The sequence below is a fragment of the Neomonachus schauinslandi genome, chromosome 9 (genome assembly GCF_002201575.2).
Source record: "Neomonachus schauinslandi chromosome 9, ASM220157v2, whole genome shotgun sequence".
In the NCBI taxonomy this organism is placed as follows: domain Eukaryota; kingdom Metazoa; phylum Chordata; class Mammalia; order Carnivora; family Phocidae; genus Neomonachus; species Neomonachus schauinslandi.
In genome coordinates, this window is record NC_058411.1 from 132,017,827 (window position 1) to 132,038,229 (window position 20,403).

General features: G+C 41.3%; 1 protein-coding gene across 2 annotated transcripts in view; it reads right to left on the reverse strand.

Moving 5' to 3' along the window:
- Window positions 1–20,403, reverse strand: part of CHD2 (chromodomain helicase DNA binding protein 2) — a 119,495-nt gene that overhangs the window by 79,844 nt on the left and 19,248 nt on the right. For both annotated transcript variants that reach the window (XM_021680659.1, XM_021680657.1), the window contains exons 3-8: window positions 16,147–16,378; window positions 12,348–12,434; window positions 10,579–10,640; window positions 4,332–4,439; window positions 2,196–2,336; window positions 821–954 (exon numbers count right to left, since the gene is read on the reverse strand). In XM_021680659.1, the coding sequence (XP_021536334.1) occupies window positions 821–954; window positions 2,196–2,336; window positions 4,332–4,439; window positions 10,579–10,640; window positions 12,348–12,434; window positions 16,147–16,378 (764 nt within the window). The remainder of the gene's footprint in view (window positions 1–820; window positions 955–2,195; window positions 2,337–4,331; window positions 4,440–10,578; window positions 10,641–12,347; window positions 12,435–16,146; window positions 16,379–20,403) is intronic.

Here is a 20,403-nt window from a genome sequence, read left to right on the forward strand (position 1 = left end):
GACATACTGCACGTATCCCTACATCCTCAGCAATGAACCATGAGACTGGGTCAGAAAAACTTCCAAATTTCATGCAAACCGGTGCAGCCACTGTGGAAAACAGTATGGAGGTTCCTCAAAAAGTTAAAAATAGAGCTACCCTATGATCCAGCAATTGCACTACTAGGTATTTATCCAAAGGATACAAAAATACTGATTCGAAGGGGCACCTGCACCCCAATGTTTATAGCAGCACTGTCAGCAGCAGCCAAATTATGGAAGGAGTCCAAATGTCCACTGACAGATGAATGGATAAAGATGATGGAGTATTACTCAGCCAAAAAAAGAATGAAATCTTGCCATGTGCAACAACATGGATGGAACTAGAGTATCATGCCCAGTGAAGTAAGTCAGAGAGCGACAAATACCATATAACTTCACTCATGTGGAGTTTAAGAAACAAAACAGGTGAACGTGGCGGGGAAAAAAAAAAGAGATGTGAACCAGAAAACAGACTTTTAATTGTAGAGAATAAGCTGATGGTCCCCAGAGCAGAGGTTGGGGGGGGGGAGGTGATGGGGATGAAGGAGTGCACTTGCCGTGATGAGCACCGGGTGTGGATGGAGGTGTGGAATCACTGTACTGTACACTTGAAACTAGTATTACACTGTATGTTAACTAACGAATTAAAAAAAAACTTGAAAAAGCAAAAACAAGACAAACGTCCACATTTCACAACCAATGTGAGCATGGACTGAAATTCATCATCTTAGAGCTGAAATACAGAAGACTTGGGCCTTGCTGAGCAGATAGAAGAAATTTGCTTCCCGTAGACACACACCTCCTTTCTTTCCCAGCCTCGAGTCTAGGACCTTCTCAATAGTCTCGCTGTTATCCTGCTGCTCGTCGGCTCCTTCCCCAGTCATTTCAATGAGGTCGTCGGAGTCTGTCTCAAAGTCATCGTCTTCCTTGTAACTGCATGAACAAGAGTGCTGGATAAAGGAGCCTTAAACACCACCAAAGAGAACATCATCAAAGAACCACACCCTTTTGGCTCCAACATGTTGTTTTAACATCAGCTACAGTTAAAGTGGGCTCTAAGTTCTTTTTTCTCCTAAGTAATAATGCCTGTCCATAGAGAACAACAGGAAGGCTTACTCACAGTTCAAAATAAAAACAGACTACACTTGTAGTGATTTGTGTAAGCAAGACACACACAACTCCAAGGACACAGCTATGCTTTTGTTTGGTGATATGAGATCATGACTATATAAACAAGGGAACAACTACAAAGAAAATGCACAATAAATGAAAAAAGTTACTGTTTCATTAAGCAAAAAGGAAGCAGTATGTCTAAGACTAAATGTTCGAACCGTATAGTTTGTCTCCCGATGACAAGAATATGAAATTCAAGTATTCTCAAACTGTTGAAAACTTCCACTAACATACTTCCTGGTAATAAAATACTAAAATGTCACCTCCCACCATATATAGACAAATAATGGTTTGGGAGTCACACGAGAGAAAAACACACTCCTGAATGTACAACAGTTGCAGGAGGAAAAAGTGCCAAACTATATGTTGGCATACTCAGCGCCTAGTCCTAGCTGTGGAATCATTAACTGGACACAGGGATGGGTTAGTATCTATCTCCAGGACTTAGCTTCACCATCTTTAAGTAGACCAGAAGAAACCTGTGTATACTCTAAAAGAAAACGAAATGCCCTTCGACTCATATAAAGTAAAATACTGATGTTTGCATGTGCCCCTTCCTCTATTTTATTTCCTGTTAGTGCTTCATATCCTATTAGTAAACTTAATAAAACTATTACGCCCGAATATGTAATCTGAACCTCAGGAGAATCTGATTAAAGGAGCGATTTAAAAGTGAGAATACGATCCAAACATCTTTCCTGAGAAAGGATGATATGAAATGAAGACAGTATCACTAAGTCATCTCGATAGAACATCAACCTGAAGCGGTTTTCCTTCCAGGAACGGAGGCCTGAAATGAGCCACTGCTATGCCTTACACATTCCCACTGGCCCACACCATTCCTTCTGCAAGAACACTGATCAGATTTCTGAGTACAGCCTCCAGACCCGGGTCATTACTTTTGCCTATCAGATGCAACATCCTGGACTTACCAGGGCCAAGTTCGAACCAACTACACTATCACCCTCACACTAATGAAAGACTTCTGGGGCATCACCTACCTAACATTTTTAGCCGCTCTGCGACGAGTCTGCCTTTTAGGAGCTTCATCATCTTCATCATCATCATCAGAAGAATCCTGCCTTTTTCTCTTCCCACGCTGAGTCTTAGGCTGCTTTTTAACACGAGCTTTGGGCACTGTTCTAAAATGAGAAGAGAAAAAAATGGCGAAGTTTTCACTCTATCCCTTGGTGTTTATTTCAAATCTTTATAATTTCCCAACGCAGCAGTACACACATAGGATTAACCTGGGGAGTGTCAGAAATGTATATTCCTGGGTCCCATTTGCTGAGATTCTAATTGACTAGAAAATCTGCATTTTCAACACGAAGGTGTTTCTAATGCCGAGAATCCTCCATCACATACAGGAGACACAGTGGATTCTCAGGCAATGGTTCTCAACTGTTCTTCAAGGTTACCGGACATAAAAATATACATGCAACATGTTGCTCATGGTACCTCGCCCAACTCACAAATGTTTAACAATTTTACTTCTGGGAATTGCTCAGATACATACAGATACCGGCATAATAAGCTATTTATCCTAGTATGGTTTACAGTAACAAAAAATTAGAAAAACACTAAATCTTCATCAACTGGGAATCAGTTCTTGAACAGAATACTGTGTAGGTAGCCCCCCCCCCCAAAAAAAAGCGAAACTTTTCCATGTACTAATAGGAAAAGATTTCCAAGAGAATGAAAGAAAAAATGCAGAACAAGACCATGAAATGTTACCTATATAAAAGGAGCAAAGGGCAAGAAATCACTACACATGTATTTTTGTTACGTAATATACCTGGAAGACAACCTAAGAGTGTGCGCACCCTGCCACACACCAGCAGAACAGGCTGAGGAGACAGCCCCATGCGTGACTCCCATGCACAGCCAGGACCGAGGGCCACAGCCTGGGTGCTCCCGGAAGGAAATCCGCAAATGCGCTACCCGTGGTATAAAGGTGAAAGGACAAAGAGGGAGACGGAAACCCACAATCCTGTCTGTTTGTCTTGTACCTTCCATAACCAACACTACACAGACAGATGACCAGGGATTCAATAAATGACGAGTAAGCTCTGGAAGAGAAGGCTGAAGTGGCTTCCCAGTCCTGTGAGCTTAAACTTGGACAAAAGGAGACCAAACTCAGATGATGAATTTCCCTGCTGGGGTGGGGGCTGGTGTACAATGTCCTAAGTCAGAGGTACGGAAATGTGTTGCTGCAAATGCCAGAGCATAAATATTTCTGGCTTTCCGAGACAAGCAGCAAAATTGAGGCCACTATACAGGCACTGACATAACAAGGGAAAATAAATTTTCACACAATTTTTATTGACAACACTCACAAGAATCATCACTCAATACACTTTCTATGATACACATCTAATGAAAAGAACAGAATTCTTTTTGTAGGGATAACATTTCACTTAATTAAGGTTCAAATTTAGTGTTCCCTATCATCAAACTATGAATGTTTATCTATAAAAGCTATACTTAGCTTGCAGGCTATACTCAAATAGGTAGTGAGTGGGATCTGGCCCAAAGGCAGTAGCTTGTCAACCCCATCCTACACAATACCGTGAGCTAAACTTCCCTGTGATCTCTCTCTACCTCCTGCCTTCCTTTGTCCAATACCATACCTCTGTTGCCAGACATCTGACCAGAAATTAGCAAAGCTTCCTGCCACCTCAGCTTGCTTCCTTCTCTGCACAATCAGATTCTTTGCTTAATGTTAGATTCTAAGACCAAGGTAATAAACAGTGAAGCATGCTTTCAACAGCCAGTGTTTTAAACTTAGGAATTACTTCTCCCAAAAAGAGCCTGTACACTATTCAAATACACAGGGAGCCTTTTTTAAAAGCAGAAGACATGTCCAACCCTCCTAACTAGCACGCCATGGGGTAAGAAACAGAAGCTTCGCTCTGCGCGACACACGATACAAAGAGTCAAATGTAAGCGTCCCCATCATCTAATCACTTGCTAACGAGGTAGCCTGGCAAGAAGTGAACCACAGACTTCCAAAGCCCAGAATCACAACGTGTCGTAGCCCATCAACCCAGGCCGTCGTTCTAGCACTGCATCATCCTTCTCCACCTAACAGAAATTAAGCGCCACCAGAAGCAGAGATGTTCAAGCAAACACTGCACCTTCTGGGGACAGGTCTTCTGGCTTTCACTTTTTTTTGCTCTGGTTCGCTCTCTGCACTGGTGCCTTGTTCCTGTTCATCTTCCGAGGGCTCCCGTTTCCACTTTTCTCTGTGATCAAAAGCAAAGCAAAATGATTTTTTCTAGAAGAACTCCTCAAGATTGTTTAAGCTTGAAGAATCTGACAAAACCAATCTCAATCAGATTCTCCAAAAGGCAGAACATGTATATTTTAGGCACTAGGGCTAAAAAAGGTTTATTCTAGCTCCATTTAAATTTTGGCTGTGTTCCTTCCTGGACTGTGTAATATCTATTCCTATGTTTTCTCTGGTGACAAAAATAAATGAAAATGGAAACTAAGGAGTATTTCTTAAACTATTCTGGGGGAACAAAAAAGCTGTTAAATCTCTCATACTCTATTTTTATTTACTACTATCACTGAACAGATTGAAGCTGTAATATATACTAGACTAGTGCTTCTCAAATTTAAGATGATCAGAACTACCTAAAGGACTTACTAAAAGAAATTTCTGGACTACAGCCACAGTTTCTGATTCAGCGAGTCTAGTAAGAGGCCTGAAAATTTGAATCTTAACAAATTCAAAGGTGATGCTAATATTGTTTAGAGACTCGTTCTAGAACTACTATACTAGATATTTTAATATCTTTAGAATGTATTTGATGAAACAGTTCCTAAAATTATTTTTCAATGATAAACCTACCACCTACTAAATAATCTGTTCAGCTAAAGATGTAGTTTTTAATAATTATTAGATACAGTAGGTGTTCCTTTGCTCCTTGAGATCTTAGAAGGCTTTAAAGAGCCATATCTTATAGGTCTCTCCTACCACCCCAGCGTTTTTGAGGTTTAAATAGCAAATGCGGTACTTAGGCTCGTTTCTAGGAAAGAAGTAAGAACATATAGCCACTGGGCATGAAATATCCAGAAAAAAAAAAAAAAAACACACTGAACTCACAGGCAAGTACCTGAGGTATGACAAAACAATCACCACTGTGTCATTTCCCTTGGCGTAGGTGACTGCTTCTGGGCAGGGCCACTTCTGTTCATCTTTGTACCAGAGCTTAGCACAAAGGCAAGCAAATGGAGGGAGATACTCCTTTGTTAAATAATAATTGAGAATGAACCCTATCAGTCTAACAAACAGGTAGGGTACTTTTTGGAAGCAGAACTGCTAAGACACTAAGGCCTATTAATATTGCCTAATATCCTTCCTTCTCTCTTTTAAACAAAGACCTCCTTATGTCTAACTATACTCTGGGCACCTGTCTTAGTCTCCTTCCCTAGAACTTAGTACAATAAACGTTTGCTAAGGAATCAAAGGAATAGAAGGGGATGGCCAGGAAGGAAGATGTCTCCAGGCACGGCGAGATTGGCACATGAGGCTGTATTCTTCCTTGGACCAAGTTCAGAACAGTTTACCCCTTGAAAGGGGCTCACATTGTCAAACTTGGGAGATGTGGTTTCACAGGAAAGAAGCTTGAAAGAATACAAACAACTAAGATGTAAGGGAGAGAAGATCATATAAGAAAGATCCACAGTCAAATATTAGTTGTAATTTACATAACTCCACAGGAACTGAGAATCTCAATCAGGGCAGCTAAGGAATCCACTTCTACAACTCTAAGAGACTAAAATGGCAGTCAACTTGACAGAATCAGTGTTGAGGCTTAAGTTTTCCAGTTAAACTGCAGGTGTATAGACTTATGGACAACGAGGAAGACTCAGAATCTCCCAGTATGAGAATGTACAAAAACTGAGCAAAACAACTGGCCCAAAGGCCTCCTCCTAGAGAAGGAAGCTAAAGCCCAGTGAGAACAAGATGTTTGGCATTTTTTGTCAAACCTCCAGCCTTCCTCCTCTCAATCATAACCCACTGAAGACCAAAGAATCAGGAAAAGCCAAACTTACACATTCTGGGAGGATCTGAACAACTGAAGGCTTAAAAGGCCTAAATGAGTTAGTCTATACAAGTATTTGAAATTCGCTGGATTATTTAAAAAAATTTTTTTAAGATTTTATTTATTTATTTGACAGAGAGAGACATAACGAGAGAGGGAACATGAGCAGGGCGAGTGGGAGAGGTAGAAGCAGGCTCCCCACCGAGCAGGGAGCCTGACGCAGGGCTCAATCCCAGGACCCCGGGATCACTACCCGAGCCGAAGGCAGACGCTTAACTACTGAGCCACCCAGGTGCCCCTATTTTAAATTTTATTTTAACTTTCAAGAACAGGGGGAAAAGTAACTTAGGATCAGTGACACTAAGTCATTTTGTATAAAGAGGAGGTGAGAAGAGTGATCAGTTACAAAAAGATTACTTCCCAACCTTATAGATGTCAAGGGCTCTCCTAGAGCACTGGTGTCTTATAGATAATGCAAATTTTAGGAGGAGGACTCCCTGACTAAGCCATACATTACAAGTCAGGCTACAATGAGAACTTGTCTAAAATATAGATTGTGATTGGGATGCCTGGATGGCTCAGTTAGTTAAGTGTTTGCCTTCGGCTCAGGTCATGATCCCAGGGTCCTGGGATTGAGTCCTGCATCGGGCTCCTAGCTCAGCAGAGAGCCTGCTTCTCCCTCTCTCTGCAGCATCCCCTGCTTGTGCTCTCTCTCTCTGATAAATAAAATCTTTAAAAAAAAAAAAATAAAAGATTGTGATTAAAAAAATTTTCACATGTCAAAGCAGACTTGAATTGCCAGATCCAGCTCTAAGAGGGCATAAGCGGGATTCCTAAGAGGGAATCAACAGAATTTTTTTAACCAAAATTTTGGGAACTGAGGAGAAAAATACTAAGATTTGGCCACTGAGGCCCCAAGGCAATGTAAATAGACATGAAAGAGTCAGAATGCAAGCTAACTAGATATAGTTTTCTTCCTTTACTGGAAAAAGGTGTTTGGTAGAACACAGACCCTGAGACACAAAATCAAATCTAAACAGCTATGAAGGAGGGAATGAACAAAATTCCTTTGCAAATAAAACAGGCCTGAACTCTGGCCAAGAGTCACTGAGGCTTCCTACTAACTATCTCTAAGAACCCAAAGAAATTCTCCTCTACTGTAGAAGGCAGATCAGGAAAAAAAGGAAAGAGCTGTTTAAACTTCATTTATTTTTTAGTACATTTTCCCAGAGAGAACACCTTTCAGGAGCAAGTTCCAATGAAGAAGGAAAATCTGGGGCTAACAGATTCTCCTCCACTGCATCACGAGTTTGTGATCGAGTTCCAACACAAAGTACTGGAAAGAAAAGAATAACTATGATCATAGGAGAAAAACTTCAAATGATTTATGGCTAACACTTTTTTTTTTTTAATTACAGTTGGGAGAAAAGGTTCTGGAACCATTCTAGAGTGGTTTGAAGCACTGATGGGACCATAATGAGTCAGCAAAAATCCTATACAACATTTCACGAAATTGGACAACATTAGTAAGTACGGCATGGAACAGAGTTCAGTGATCAAAACAGCAGGAGTGGGTTAAACACAAAAATTTTATTAGTTTATATGACTAGGTCAGGGGTTACAATCTCAAATACCCACTGGGCCAGGTAAGGACTATAAATGGGATCAAATGGAGAACCCCGAGTCCATCCGGTTAAAAAGACCACTGTTCCGGCGGTCAGCATTGACAGATTTTTCTCAAAAGAAGCTAGAAATCTGGATTCTTGAGCACCATTTCTCAAATTTTTAACGTTGCCAACTAACTTGAAAAATGTTTTCAATATTGTACAGAAGCATTACGCTGTATAACTTCTAAATTTTTAAAATGCTAATTCACATTATGACTCTGGGGAGAGTTAGTCCCTTGTGAGACTCTATTCTTTAAAAATGCCAAAGTCAAAAAAGCAAAGAAGTGTGAAAGCACTGTGAAAGTGCTCTAAAGAAACCTGACTACTCATACAGTATCTAACCCTAGAAGGGACCCTGCAGTGGAGGTAGGAAATGTTTTAAGATATTACTGGGTCAATTAACAAAATGGGAATATGAATTAAGACAAAAGTATTTTAGCAATGTTAAACCTATTTATATTAAAACCACCCTGTGCTTATGAAGTAAGAGTATTCTTCTTCTTAAGAAATCCACACTTCAGTATTTAGGGGTAAAAGGCCATGATATGTGTGAATCTTAGTCTTAAATGGTTCAGAAAAAATATTACGTGCATACATATATTAATATATACAAAGAGAGCACCCACAACAATAAAGCAAATGGGGCAAAAGTAGTAACCAGTGGGGCGCCTGGGTGGCTCAGTCATTAAGCGTCTGCCTTCGGCTCAGGTCATGATCCCACGGTCCTGGGATCAAGCCCCGCATCAGGCTCCCTGTTCAGCGGGATGCCTGCTTCTCCCTCGCCCACTCCCCCTGCTTGTGTTCCCTCTCTCGCTGTGTTTCTATCAAATAAATAAATAAATCTTTAAAAAAAAAAGAAAAGAAAAGTAGTAACCAATGGCAAATCTGGGTAAAGTACACAGGCATTCCTTGTACTATTTTTATTCTTGTAACTTTTTTAAAGTTTAAATTAAAAAGAAAAGTTAATAAAAATAGCTCCTTTGAAAAAACTTCAAAATCTGTGGTACAGTCTGAAGGGTTTCAGAAAAGCATTTCCCTGTGCTAATATTTCAAAATTTCCACTCTGAGTCTCTCAATTCTGAAATCCATGTGCCCACACACTAGGTTCTGTTAAGCTTGCTCAGATCACAGAGGGCCCCCTTTAGTGCTGTGCCTTCCAATTTGAGTCTTAACAGCTGTAGCACCTCCTCAATTAATCCTACTAATTAAACTGACTCAAGAGAAGAGCTCCCCATAAGCCCCAGTACTCACCTGCTGCCCAGAGGATGGCAGGAAGTGAGGCTAGCCCAGTGCCCCCAAAAAAACAAGCATGAGGGGAACTCCGCAGATCTCAAAAGTTCCTAAGGAAGAGCCTGGGGCGGGGAGGCAGCCTTACAGTAGATACACCCACCTACAAGGAATCTTAGTTCTACTCAGCGGAAGGAAGGCCTCTGAGGGCTGTCAACTTTAGAGAACTCTCCAGATTGACAGAAGGAAATAAGTACAGGGGCCAGTGGGCTTCTGCACAGTAGGTGTTCAAGCACAGCACCATTTAGATCCCAGTCAAGAGACCAGCAGAATGTAGTAGATGGTGGAGAAAAGACCATGTGCATGGACTTCCCAAAGGCCCCCAAAAGGCCATTAGACCCAGAATAGCTTCCCAAGCAGGCCATAGGACTGGAGTAGAACAAAAGCCTTCTAAGATGCCAAAAAGTACAGGCTTGCCTACAGTTTCTCCTCCAACTCTTAACTAAATATTTAAAACACAAATGAAAATTGGATGTGCTCTGGGGAGGGCAATACTAAATACCTTAACTTTTCCTAGCATACCAGCAACCCTGTTAAGAGTTTTGGAAATGAGAAAACAGGTTTAAATAATTCTAACTCCTTTGCCTTAGGCCAAATACTTATTAAGGAATACTAATATTTTAGGACAGAGAATATATATAACTGGGGTTCTATTTTAATAGGCACCATGGACAACTAGTCACCATGAGAAACCCCTGAATTTGTCTGCCAGGTTTTCAATATCTGCATTTTCAAATGCAGCCCCAAGGAGATGGGCTGTAGAATTCAGATTGTCAAAGAGATCCAGACCCCCTCCAAGGATGATTTTTAAATTCTAAAATAAATAAATAAATAAAATATTTTTTCACCCTAAGTAGAATTTGCAAATTTTAAATATAATGAATATATAATCTACGTTCTAAAGGAATTTCATATAAGCCCAAGAATTAAAATTTTCTGGCTTGTGAACTGCAGTATTAAAATTATACAGTAACAACAGTGTGAAATTTCATACTACATTGGGTGTCCAGTCCAGCCAATATAATTTTGCCACACCCATACAAAGAACACATGAAAAGGAAAAAAAGCCAATCTACATTTGTTCCTTGTTCAACCAGAACAGAATCTGTGCACATTTTAAAGAAAACCACAACTGGGCTAATGGGCTAACCAGGTGGGACAAGCTGGAGCCCAGCCCATGGGGGACACATACAAGACGGAGCCTCTGGGCTTCGAGGGCTGCCAAGGCAGCGGGGCACAGTGGACAGTGGCCCACGACAGCAAGAGGGGCAGCAGACTCTGGGACCCAGGGTGGACTACCACACAGCGAAGGCAGCACCACAGCAGTGGATGTGCTCAAAACCCCTGGGTGAAGTACGTGCCCATGAAAGACTTACTGTTTCTTCAGCTGCCTCTGGCCTCTTCTTTTTGGGCTCCCACTCTCAGACCCGCTACTTGCCTTCAGTGTGTGGGGGGGGGGGGGGGGGAGAAATGATCACAGACTTTAATTCACAGTTCTTAGGGACAACACGACCCCCTGGTTCAACAATCTGCTCCGTAATAACATTATTCAATATGAGCTTTCAGACAAAAGAAACCTGTGTTTGGTGGTGCTCACTCTTCTCTTCCTTTGAAAATTAATTCGTCTATTATGGGGTTACCTCTAACACCAGGAAGTATTTCTCTTGGCTTAACTTCTACAAGGGCGCAGTCCAGTAAAATTCTCTGTGATGACAGAAATGTTCTATATCTGCAGGATCCAATCTAGTAGCCAGCAGCCACATGGGACTACTGAGCCCCTGAAATGCGCCTAGTGCGACTAAGGAATAGAATCTTTCCTTTAACTGGACTTTAATACGAATTTTAAAAGCTACATGTTAGTGGCAACCATACTGGATACTGCAGATCTAGAATATCATTTGAAAATGCCACATGTAGTGTGCCATTAAAGGTGGTGACCTACTGATCTATTCCATTTCAGACTCATTAAAGAGCACGATCAATCATGAGCCAACCGTGCTCTGCTGATAGCACTAGGCCAAGGGAAGTTTATAGTCAAAAACATCTGAACAGCTCTTTTCCCCCCAAAGTTAGGCAAATTGGCAAATATTCCTACTGCTGTTAGTCCTGTGCCCTACCAAGAATGTGTTAATTTATATACAAAAGAGGAAAAGAGTGACACAACTATGTGACTGGTTGTAACCAACATGGCTCAGGAACCTAGTCCTAGACATCGAGGAAAAAGAAAGCGAAGGTAAACCAGCTCAGAGGTCATTCAAAAGAAAACACCATGAAGGCAATATGGACATTACAGTCAATTAGATCTGTATAGTACATTTACCAAAATCCCACCCCCAACTCACTAACCTCTGGATATTAACATTTAACTTTTATCAAAAGGATGTTACATAGTTAAGAACAGCAAAGTCCTCCTAAGAATGCAGGAAGGGCATTTCACTGAGACACAAAAGAGCATCTCTTCAGAATGCGGTCTATAAACCTAATATAGAGGTAAGAATTGACAAAAATACCAAACTAACTGAGAAAGGTGAGAAAAGTCTGATGCTATAGAAACAACAGAACCCAGTACATAATACCAGTTTTTGAAAATCACCAATCTGTTCAATCTCTCACAATTAGATCAGAGTAAATATGTGTGAAGTATTTTATACTGCACACTAAAAACGGAAAGCAAATTTAAATTAGTTAAAACACATTACTTAAGTTAAACAAACTCTCCTTCCTTTCTCAGAAAATAAATCTGAAACTACGTCCACTATTACATTTACCAAGCAAGTGACTCATTTAACAAAATCTAGATTTAGAAACTAGGTATTTTAAAAGGTAAACGTCTTGTAATAATCAATTTCACTTAAAATACAGAAACATTAAAAAAAAAATGAAAATAAAAATGTGAGGCCAATTCTGTATAATACTCTAACACTCTACTAAAACATTCATTATGACACAATCTTCCTGGTAAATTTCTTTAAAAGCCACCTGTGGTTTTCCTTGCGGTTCTAAGTTGAGAAAGCTCGCATTAGAGTCACTTAACTCTCAGGCATAAAGCTCAGTCATGCTAATGGGAACATACACACCAGAGTTGAAAAGGATGAGGTAAGGTAAGGAGTTTAAAGTATCCCCTTAAAGCATTTCTTTTTCTTACCTCCTCCTTAATATTAAATCGTGATGGTTCTTGTCTGCTTCGGTTTGACCGCCTAACCCCATAAACATCAGGATATTCTTCCCACATCTGTAAAATTAACAGACCATGTGTGAATCCTTTTTTCTTGATCCCCCAACCCCCATTTACTATTTTCGTTACTGGAACATATATCTCCATCTAAGAAAATTCAAGTAACTAAATATCAAAAGGGTTGTTTCGTGTTAGCTTTGTTTAGAGATAATAAAGTACCATTTGTATTATTCTGGAACACAGTGAAGTTTAACAACGCCTCTTCTTTACTGAATGACTCTTAAAACTACATGGCACACTGATTACTCGTCATTAAAATATGAACTTACAGTTGAATAACACGGTAAGGCTTCCACTAAAGACAAAGTCTTTACTGATGAATTTTAAGTCCCTAATGCTTTCCAGTTTCAGCTGTGACTGCACACTGACCCATCTGGGAACTCAAAAAACAAGCAGGGCCCCAACATGTCTAATTAAATAAGAATCAGGACATTTGTCTATTTCTTTAAATTCCTCAGGATGCATAACATGCCAGAAGCACACATATTGGGCATTTCTGACACTTAGCTAGAAGTTCCCAGAACGAGCACCACTGCCACTCTTTCTCTGGAACATTCCATGTTATTCTCCAACAGTAGTTACCCTTTGCTTGATTTTCGGGACTTGATTTTTAGTAACAATCCTCACTAGCGATCCAAAAAAAAAAAAGTAGGGACACCTGGCTGGCTCAGTCACATGCAACTCTTGATCTCAGGGTTCTAAGTTCAAGCCCTATGTTGCTTATACAGATTACTTAAAATCTTTAAATAAGTAGGCAGCTCTTTCTGCCCATGGGTCCTATTCCCGTGCTTTCCTAAAACCATCTTTTTGCACCATAAAGAAAGAAGAAAGAAAGAAGAAAGGAGAGTTTAGTTGAAGAGAAAGGGCTATTTTTGACAATATACCAACATCATCTTACAAAAAGACTCAAATCAACAAATCTACAGAAAAAATGTAAAAGGCCCTGCCAACCTCTAACAATGAGAGTCTATAACCCCCAATCTCACTCTCCTTCCCACAGGTAACTACTACCAAGTATATCATGTGTTCTTTTAATGAAATCAGTCACACACAGGCTAAATGAATCTGGACGGATTGTGGAACACTGAAATGAAGAATAAACATGTAGAAGAAATGCCTGAGAGCCAAGATTAGAAATGTGGGTTTGTTGTCAAAATACAGGTGACAGCAAATGTCATGAAAATATTTAGAAAGTGAGGCCAGACGAGAAGCCACTGGCTGAGACTCATGAAGTGTGTGGAAAGTGGACCCCAAAAAAGACAAAATCGATGAAAGACAACTCAGAAAAACAGAATGTCACTAAGGCAAGGGAGGATATTACCAAAGTGCCTTAAAAAAAAAAAAAAAAAAGCCAAGTAAGCTGAAGAAAACCAAGGCCTCCAAAGAAACAAGCAAAATGTTCCAGGAAAAGGCATTTTAGAACAAGAATCCAATTTAATCACGTAATCCAGTGTTCTCAGTTTATAAAGGTGACAAATCCATAATGGCCTTAAAATAATCTCAGAGTCAAGAGGACAAAAGGTCCAACCAGAAAGAGTTAGGAATAACCAAGTAGCAGGAAATCTAGGTGACAGAGGCAGCAGAACACTGAACAAATCTGGAAGAGAAAGGAAGGGGAAAAAAGGTTTACTCTAGTCATGCCAACCCCGACCTCGACCCTGACCCCTTTCTGGACTTCTGCTAGAGCTATGAAATTTCTTTACTCAGCACAGGTATTTAAGGAGCTTTTTATAAACTGGGATGGCTAAATCATTTAAAAGACCACCAATTAGTTTTATCATTTTAAAGTATTAAGCATCCAAGCTCAACTGCTGGGACTGTATTACAGGATATACTGTAACGTATACATATTAACATCATCCTGAGTTCATCTCCGTCCTTTTGAGGGCTATAATATCTAATTCAACCCTTCAGTAAAAAAGCTACCATGTAAAGGGATGTGTATACAGAAAACAAAGAGTCTCCCGCAGAAGTTCTCATTTTAGACTAGTATCATCAAAGTCACAATCCAATCATCCTAACTGGTTAGTACACCCACCCACGAGTTAACCTTATTATTTAACTTCTTGGAATTGAAGGCCTTAACTTTGAAAGTATATTTTAATATTTCTGCCTGAGGCTGTACTTCTATTTTGAAATTCAGTCTTAGTAATGATTTCCCTTCTTTGTTCCCTTTTATTTTTTTATATAGGATTAAATATATAAGGTCTTAAAACTTAACCGCTGTGAATCCTGATCAACACAATTTCAGTGAAGTTTTAGACACTACGTTAAGTAATGGTTTCTATGGTTTCCTTTCATCTCTGCAAGTAAAGAACTCTTCACTACACAGATGAAAGTTATATCCACACTTTTTCCACCCACTATACTTCCTTCAAAAGTATGCGGTGGTGTTCTGAAAAGAGCACCTGATCCAGATGTAGAGGAAACCAGGCTCTGACATTTACACTCTGAAGATTGCCAAGCAAAGCCTTCTGCTACAAGCCTGGGTAGTAAGTTTCTGAGTTTAGTGATACTCAGAGCAAAATCTCTAAGAGGAGCTTCTACACGCAGGGTCTTCTTGAATTCCTTCTTATGAAAGGTCCACCCACACATTGAGCAGGAAACAAGGTACAGTACTTGAGTGTCTGAAAGTCACTCCTCTGTTGACTAAAGTAGCTTTCATTTTCCTATCCCTCACAGCACATCTGTTGAAGCTATTCTGCAGAACCTGCAGGTAATTTAAAATTGTACTACTACAAAAATCTGAGCGCTTAGATGAAGATTTCTATCTTAGAAAATAAAAACGGATTTTGCATAAAGCTTTTAATTTCATTAGGGCATTTTATTTTTAAATTTCTAAAAGAATATTCTTTCCTATTTTCAGTGATTGAAACACAATTGTTTCAAAATGGAATTTTAAAAGATCAGCTGCATTCTTATAATTAGGCCAAGTCATTAATCTTTCCCCAAAAGGAATGCACTCCAAAGTTTGTGCATCAAGGAGAACACACTACGCACTTGAATTTTTGCCTTTTTGCATTCTTTGCTAGAAGACTCTTCTCTGTTAAGTGAACCATACCTACATTGCCTAGATGCAGATACTTTTTTTCCTGAGAAGTATTTCTCTTCCATCCTTCAGGTAAGAAAAACTACCCTTATTATTCTTGAATTGTTATCATCCATCACTAAGCTTTACAACTGCTTCCATAATCATCTGTCACTAGCTCTCTCCGGTACTGTGCAGCATTGACTGCTAAAATGTTAAAAACCAAACTATTAGGGGTGCCTAGGTGGCTCAGTTGGTTAAGGATCCGACTCTTGATTTCAGCTCAGGTCATGATCTCAGGGTCGTGAGATTGAGCCCAGTGTCGGGTTCCGTGCTGGGCATGGAGCCTGCTGAAGATTCTCTCTCTCCCTCTCTCTTTGCCCCTCCCCACTGCCGCTCGCTTGCTCTAAAAAAAAAAAAAAAAAGAAAATTATAAAAATTTGCCTTTTTGCCTTGTAATTTGACGGTTCATGTAATTATTTTCCTTATGGCCCTATGTCTACTATATCAAATAGCAGAAGAGAAAGCAGTCCCTGTTTATATCCAAAGGCAGTAGATTATTACAAAAGGTAGCTATAGTTTTCATTATCCAGATCCACTAATGAGTTTTCCATGGGAAACAAAGGTCTGCTAGTTTGTCCTAGCTAGCAGCACATTTTCACTGTATAGCAAAGTAGATACCTTCTTCACATCAGCTATCCGCTCCTTCTTAGAGGCTGGCTTTTCTTTAGCTTCTGGAAGGACTGGCTGGGATTTGGAACCCGCCGACTCACTTTCAGATTCCGACTGGCTCTCTGAAGACTCAGAACTGCTATTTGACTCACTGCCATGTCCACTTCCTGGATCGCTGCCCTGCTCACTCTCAGACTGGCTGCCTGAGTCTGAACCGGAAGCTTCTTCAGATGCTGAGTGACTTAATTAAAAAAAAAAAAAAAAATTTAAAATTTAAGAACTGCCACATAAATCTGTTTTTAAAAAATTTCACATAAATCTGTATTTTAAAAAGTGGTAAAATGATAGCAGAGAATAATTCTGGTAATATAAAATCAGAATCTTCAAATTCAGATTTATATTCTCATATTGCAAATAATGTCATTATTATCATTCCCAACACCCCTAGTAGCTACCATTTCCTGAGTGCTTAGATCATGCCATATACCACTTAATTTGTATAGGTTAGCTCTTTTATAAAATTCCAAAGAGGGGTATTATTTTCTCCTTCACTCAGATGAAGAAAAACTAAAGCTCAGAAATAATTAAGCAAGTCTCCCAAGTTGACACAGGCAGAATTTGAAACCAGGTCAACCAGTCTGGATCCACTAAGTCTTATTTGTTCAGTAAATCAGTCTCTCCCTCCTCAAGACAGACCCCCATACACACACACTCAAAGGAAAAACCCAACACAGAACAAAACAAAAGCAAGACAAAGTTACCCAAAGAGTAAGAATGCAATCTGGTTGCAATTATCCAATCACTGGTTCTCAACAACAGGTGCAAATCAGACTCCTCTGGAGAGCGGTATGAAAACAAATACACATTCACCCCAACCAGAGGTCCTGCCTTGCATTCTCTAGCAATGAGTCTGGCCCTGGTAGACTTAACAGAAAAAAATAAAAAGAGCATTCTGAGTCTGATGTGAACCCCTAATCCAAAAAAGACCACTATCGGCTACCACATATCCCACCCCTTCCTCATTCCAAACGCCCCTCAGGAAAGAGCAACCTAAGGAGGCAGATGACAGCAGAAGCCACAAACGCCAGAAGGCTATGGGAAGACAGGGTATCAATCCCGGGAGCCAAGTAGGCAATATGCCCTCCCCGTAGAGTAAAAACCAATTCAGGGGCACATTGGTAGCAGTGGAGTTACTTTCAAGGGAAAGACCTAAACTGGACGGACTCCAGAAAAAAGACCTGGGCAGTTCATTCAACTCTTCTGCTTAGAGCTGGAGCACAGGAGGGGAGGCAAGTAGCAACCCAGACCCCAGGGTTAACGGTAACTTAACAGAAGGGGCCCTGAATTTAGCACGCAGGAGAGAAAAGACACATGGCATGAAGCCCAAGAGGGTAAAGAAGTGATGCTTTGAATTTACCACCACTGTATTTTCCCAACAGCAATGAGGGCCTATCACTTGACAGACATGTCCACAGAAAGGATAGGGCAGTACGCTGGGACCTGGGATTGATCCCCCAAATCCCATGTGATCCACAGTAAGCACATTACAGCACAGGGGCCTTTTAGTTAAGCTGAGGAAGCAATCAATGAGATGGGGGGGGGTGGGGGGAGCCTAGCTTGAGGAAGGGGAAAGAAGGGAAAAACCACATACTAATTGCCTAATCATCTAACAGGTGCCCAGCATTACTCCAAGGACTTTATATGTATGATCTTGCTTATTACCCAGAACAACCCTATTAGGAATTATTATCCCCATGTGAAGGATGAGAAAACGGAGGGACGCCTAGGTGGCTCAGTCGGTTAAGCGTCTGCCTTCTGCTCAAGTCATGATTGATCCCAGGGTCCTGAGATCAAGTTCCGCACTGGGCTCCCTGCTCAAATGGGGGCCCCTGCCTGCCACTCCCCCTGCTTGTGCACCTGCACACACACGTGCGCGCTAAGTAAAAATAAATAAATCTAAAAAAAAAAAAAAAAGGGATGAGAAACCTGAAACAGCAGGGATCCCAACCCCCAAGCGCCCATATTCTATTTTACCACAAGGGTTCAAAACCTTAGCGACTCAGAAAATAAACCTTTTCCCTGTTATACAATGTCCAAAACCAGTCAAGCATCCCTGTTAACAGGTGACTCAACACTTCCAAGGCCTCATTATACGGACTCCTTGGCCCTTTGGACAGTAAAAGCTGACTAATCCAGCTGACTAAGGCATCTTAAGTCACTTATTGTCCCCCTGTGACCAAGCATAAGGTGGTCACAAGGCAAAGAAAAGAAAGAGGAAGGCTGGACAGTGTAGTGCCAAGTGCAGGCTTCAGCATCCATGGCTCGGGTCTCGGTCCTAGCTCCTCTCTCACTGCCATGCCACTCTTTAACCTGTGCCATCCTTGGCAAGGTCATGAGGGCACCAAATGGCAGGCAGGACAGCAGGACCCTATAAATGACAAGGCCTTACCCAAACATTAGGATTTTCAGAATTTCACATCTAAGCTCAGGTTCCCCTTCTAACACAAAGTTCTCCCCAGCTAGCGCTCATTAGTGAATCGGTACCACACAATTTATGGCCATAGTTGGAATTTATTACCTTTGCCTCCACCATTCGATCACAGACAGTTTTAAAGGTACAGAGGCAGCTCCAGAACTTCCTCAAGAGGAGTTTAGAAAGAAACCCCTTTCCACTTGAAGGAGTGTTAGGAATGTACTTGGAGGCTGCCATTTACATAGCCAAAGCACCCACGTGCTCAGAGAGGCCTGGAGGATTAGGAGCTGGCTGCCCGCCTCCCCCCCAGCCACCCTGCACCTGGTCACTGGGAATACCCAATCTCAGTGCCCTGTGAAACCTCCCTCCACAAGTTCTCAAGACTCAGTGCTTCAGCCTCCCTTCCCCCACCCCCACCACTCCAGCCTTACCGAACCACTTGTAGGGCCCACAGGAAGCCCGAGTATTGCTCACTTCCAATCTCTGCTGGTGGCAGCTACCTCTCCAATTCTTGAAGCCTCGGGTATTACACCTTCTCTAGGAAAGCATTCTTTGTGCCCTCTCCAATCCTAAACTCAGTGCCTATTAAGTACTTCCCTAATACTCTGCCACAGCGTTACTGCCCCTGGGAACTCAAGCGGACAGCCTCACTTCCGTCTGAGAGTCAACCACCATGTTCCACCGGCTCTCCCCACTTTTAGCAATGACACACACCCCAGCCGGGGAACGGGCTCCAAAGCCCCAGCTATTCACACCTATGCCTCTTCGCCTCCCTTGTGTCCCATCCTATACAAGTAACGTGGTCACTTGTCAACCGCCCCAACAGACCTGAGAGCTAAACTGTCTTCTTTGATGTTCCCTGTACCTGGTGTGCTAGAGAACAGACAGGGGAACTCCCTGACTTCACCAGAATACGCAATCTTTTTGAAACCCTTCTGAAATGAATGGTTTTTTTTTTTTTTTTTTAAAGATTTTATTTATTTATTTTGACACAGAGAGACACAGCGAGAGAGGGAACACAAGCAGGGGGAGTGGGAGAGGGAGAAGCAGGCTTCCCGCGGAGCAGGGAGCCTGATGCGGGGCTCGATCCCAGGACCCTGGGATCATGACCTGAGCTGAAGGCAGACGCTTAACGACTGAGCCACCCAGGCGCCCCCTGGTTTAGTTTTTTAATTACTATAATGCGTACTATCTCCAGACAAGAGATTAAGGCTAGAATCACATATTGGTAGTCACCACCAAATAAAACTGTTACAAGACCATAGAATGTTCCATGAAATACAGAACATTCCAACAAGACAGAAAATATCCAACTCTCAAAGAACAGAAAGCCACAAATAGCATTAGTCTGCTGAAGATAACCAGAATAGTTCAGTTAGCTGGAAATCCTGTGAGCATTTTGTGTTGAAAAGCAGTAATCGCTGTAGATGTGATGGGAATGTCCCATGCCAGCACCTACATCCAGGTATGTATATAAGTAGGATCCTCACTCCCGTTAACTGCCTCGTAATATGGATACACTACATTTTATTTAACCTGTCCCCTATTCATGAGACATGGAGGATATTGGTTTTTTTTTTAAGATTTTATTTATTTATTTGACAGAGAGACACAGTGAGAGAGGGAACACAAGCAGGGGGAGTAGGAGAGGGAGAAGCAGGCTCCCTGCTTGGCAGGGAGCCTGATGCGGGGCTCAATCCCAGGACCCTGGGATCATGACCCGAGCCGAAGGCAGACGCTTAACGACTGAGCCACCCAGGCGCCCCGAGACATTGAGGATATTCTTAAACGGT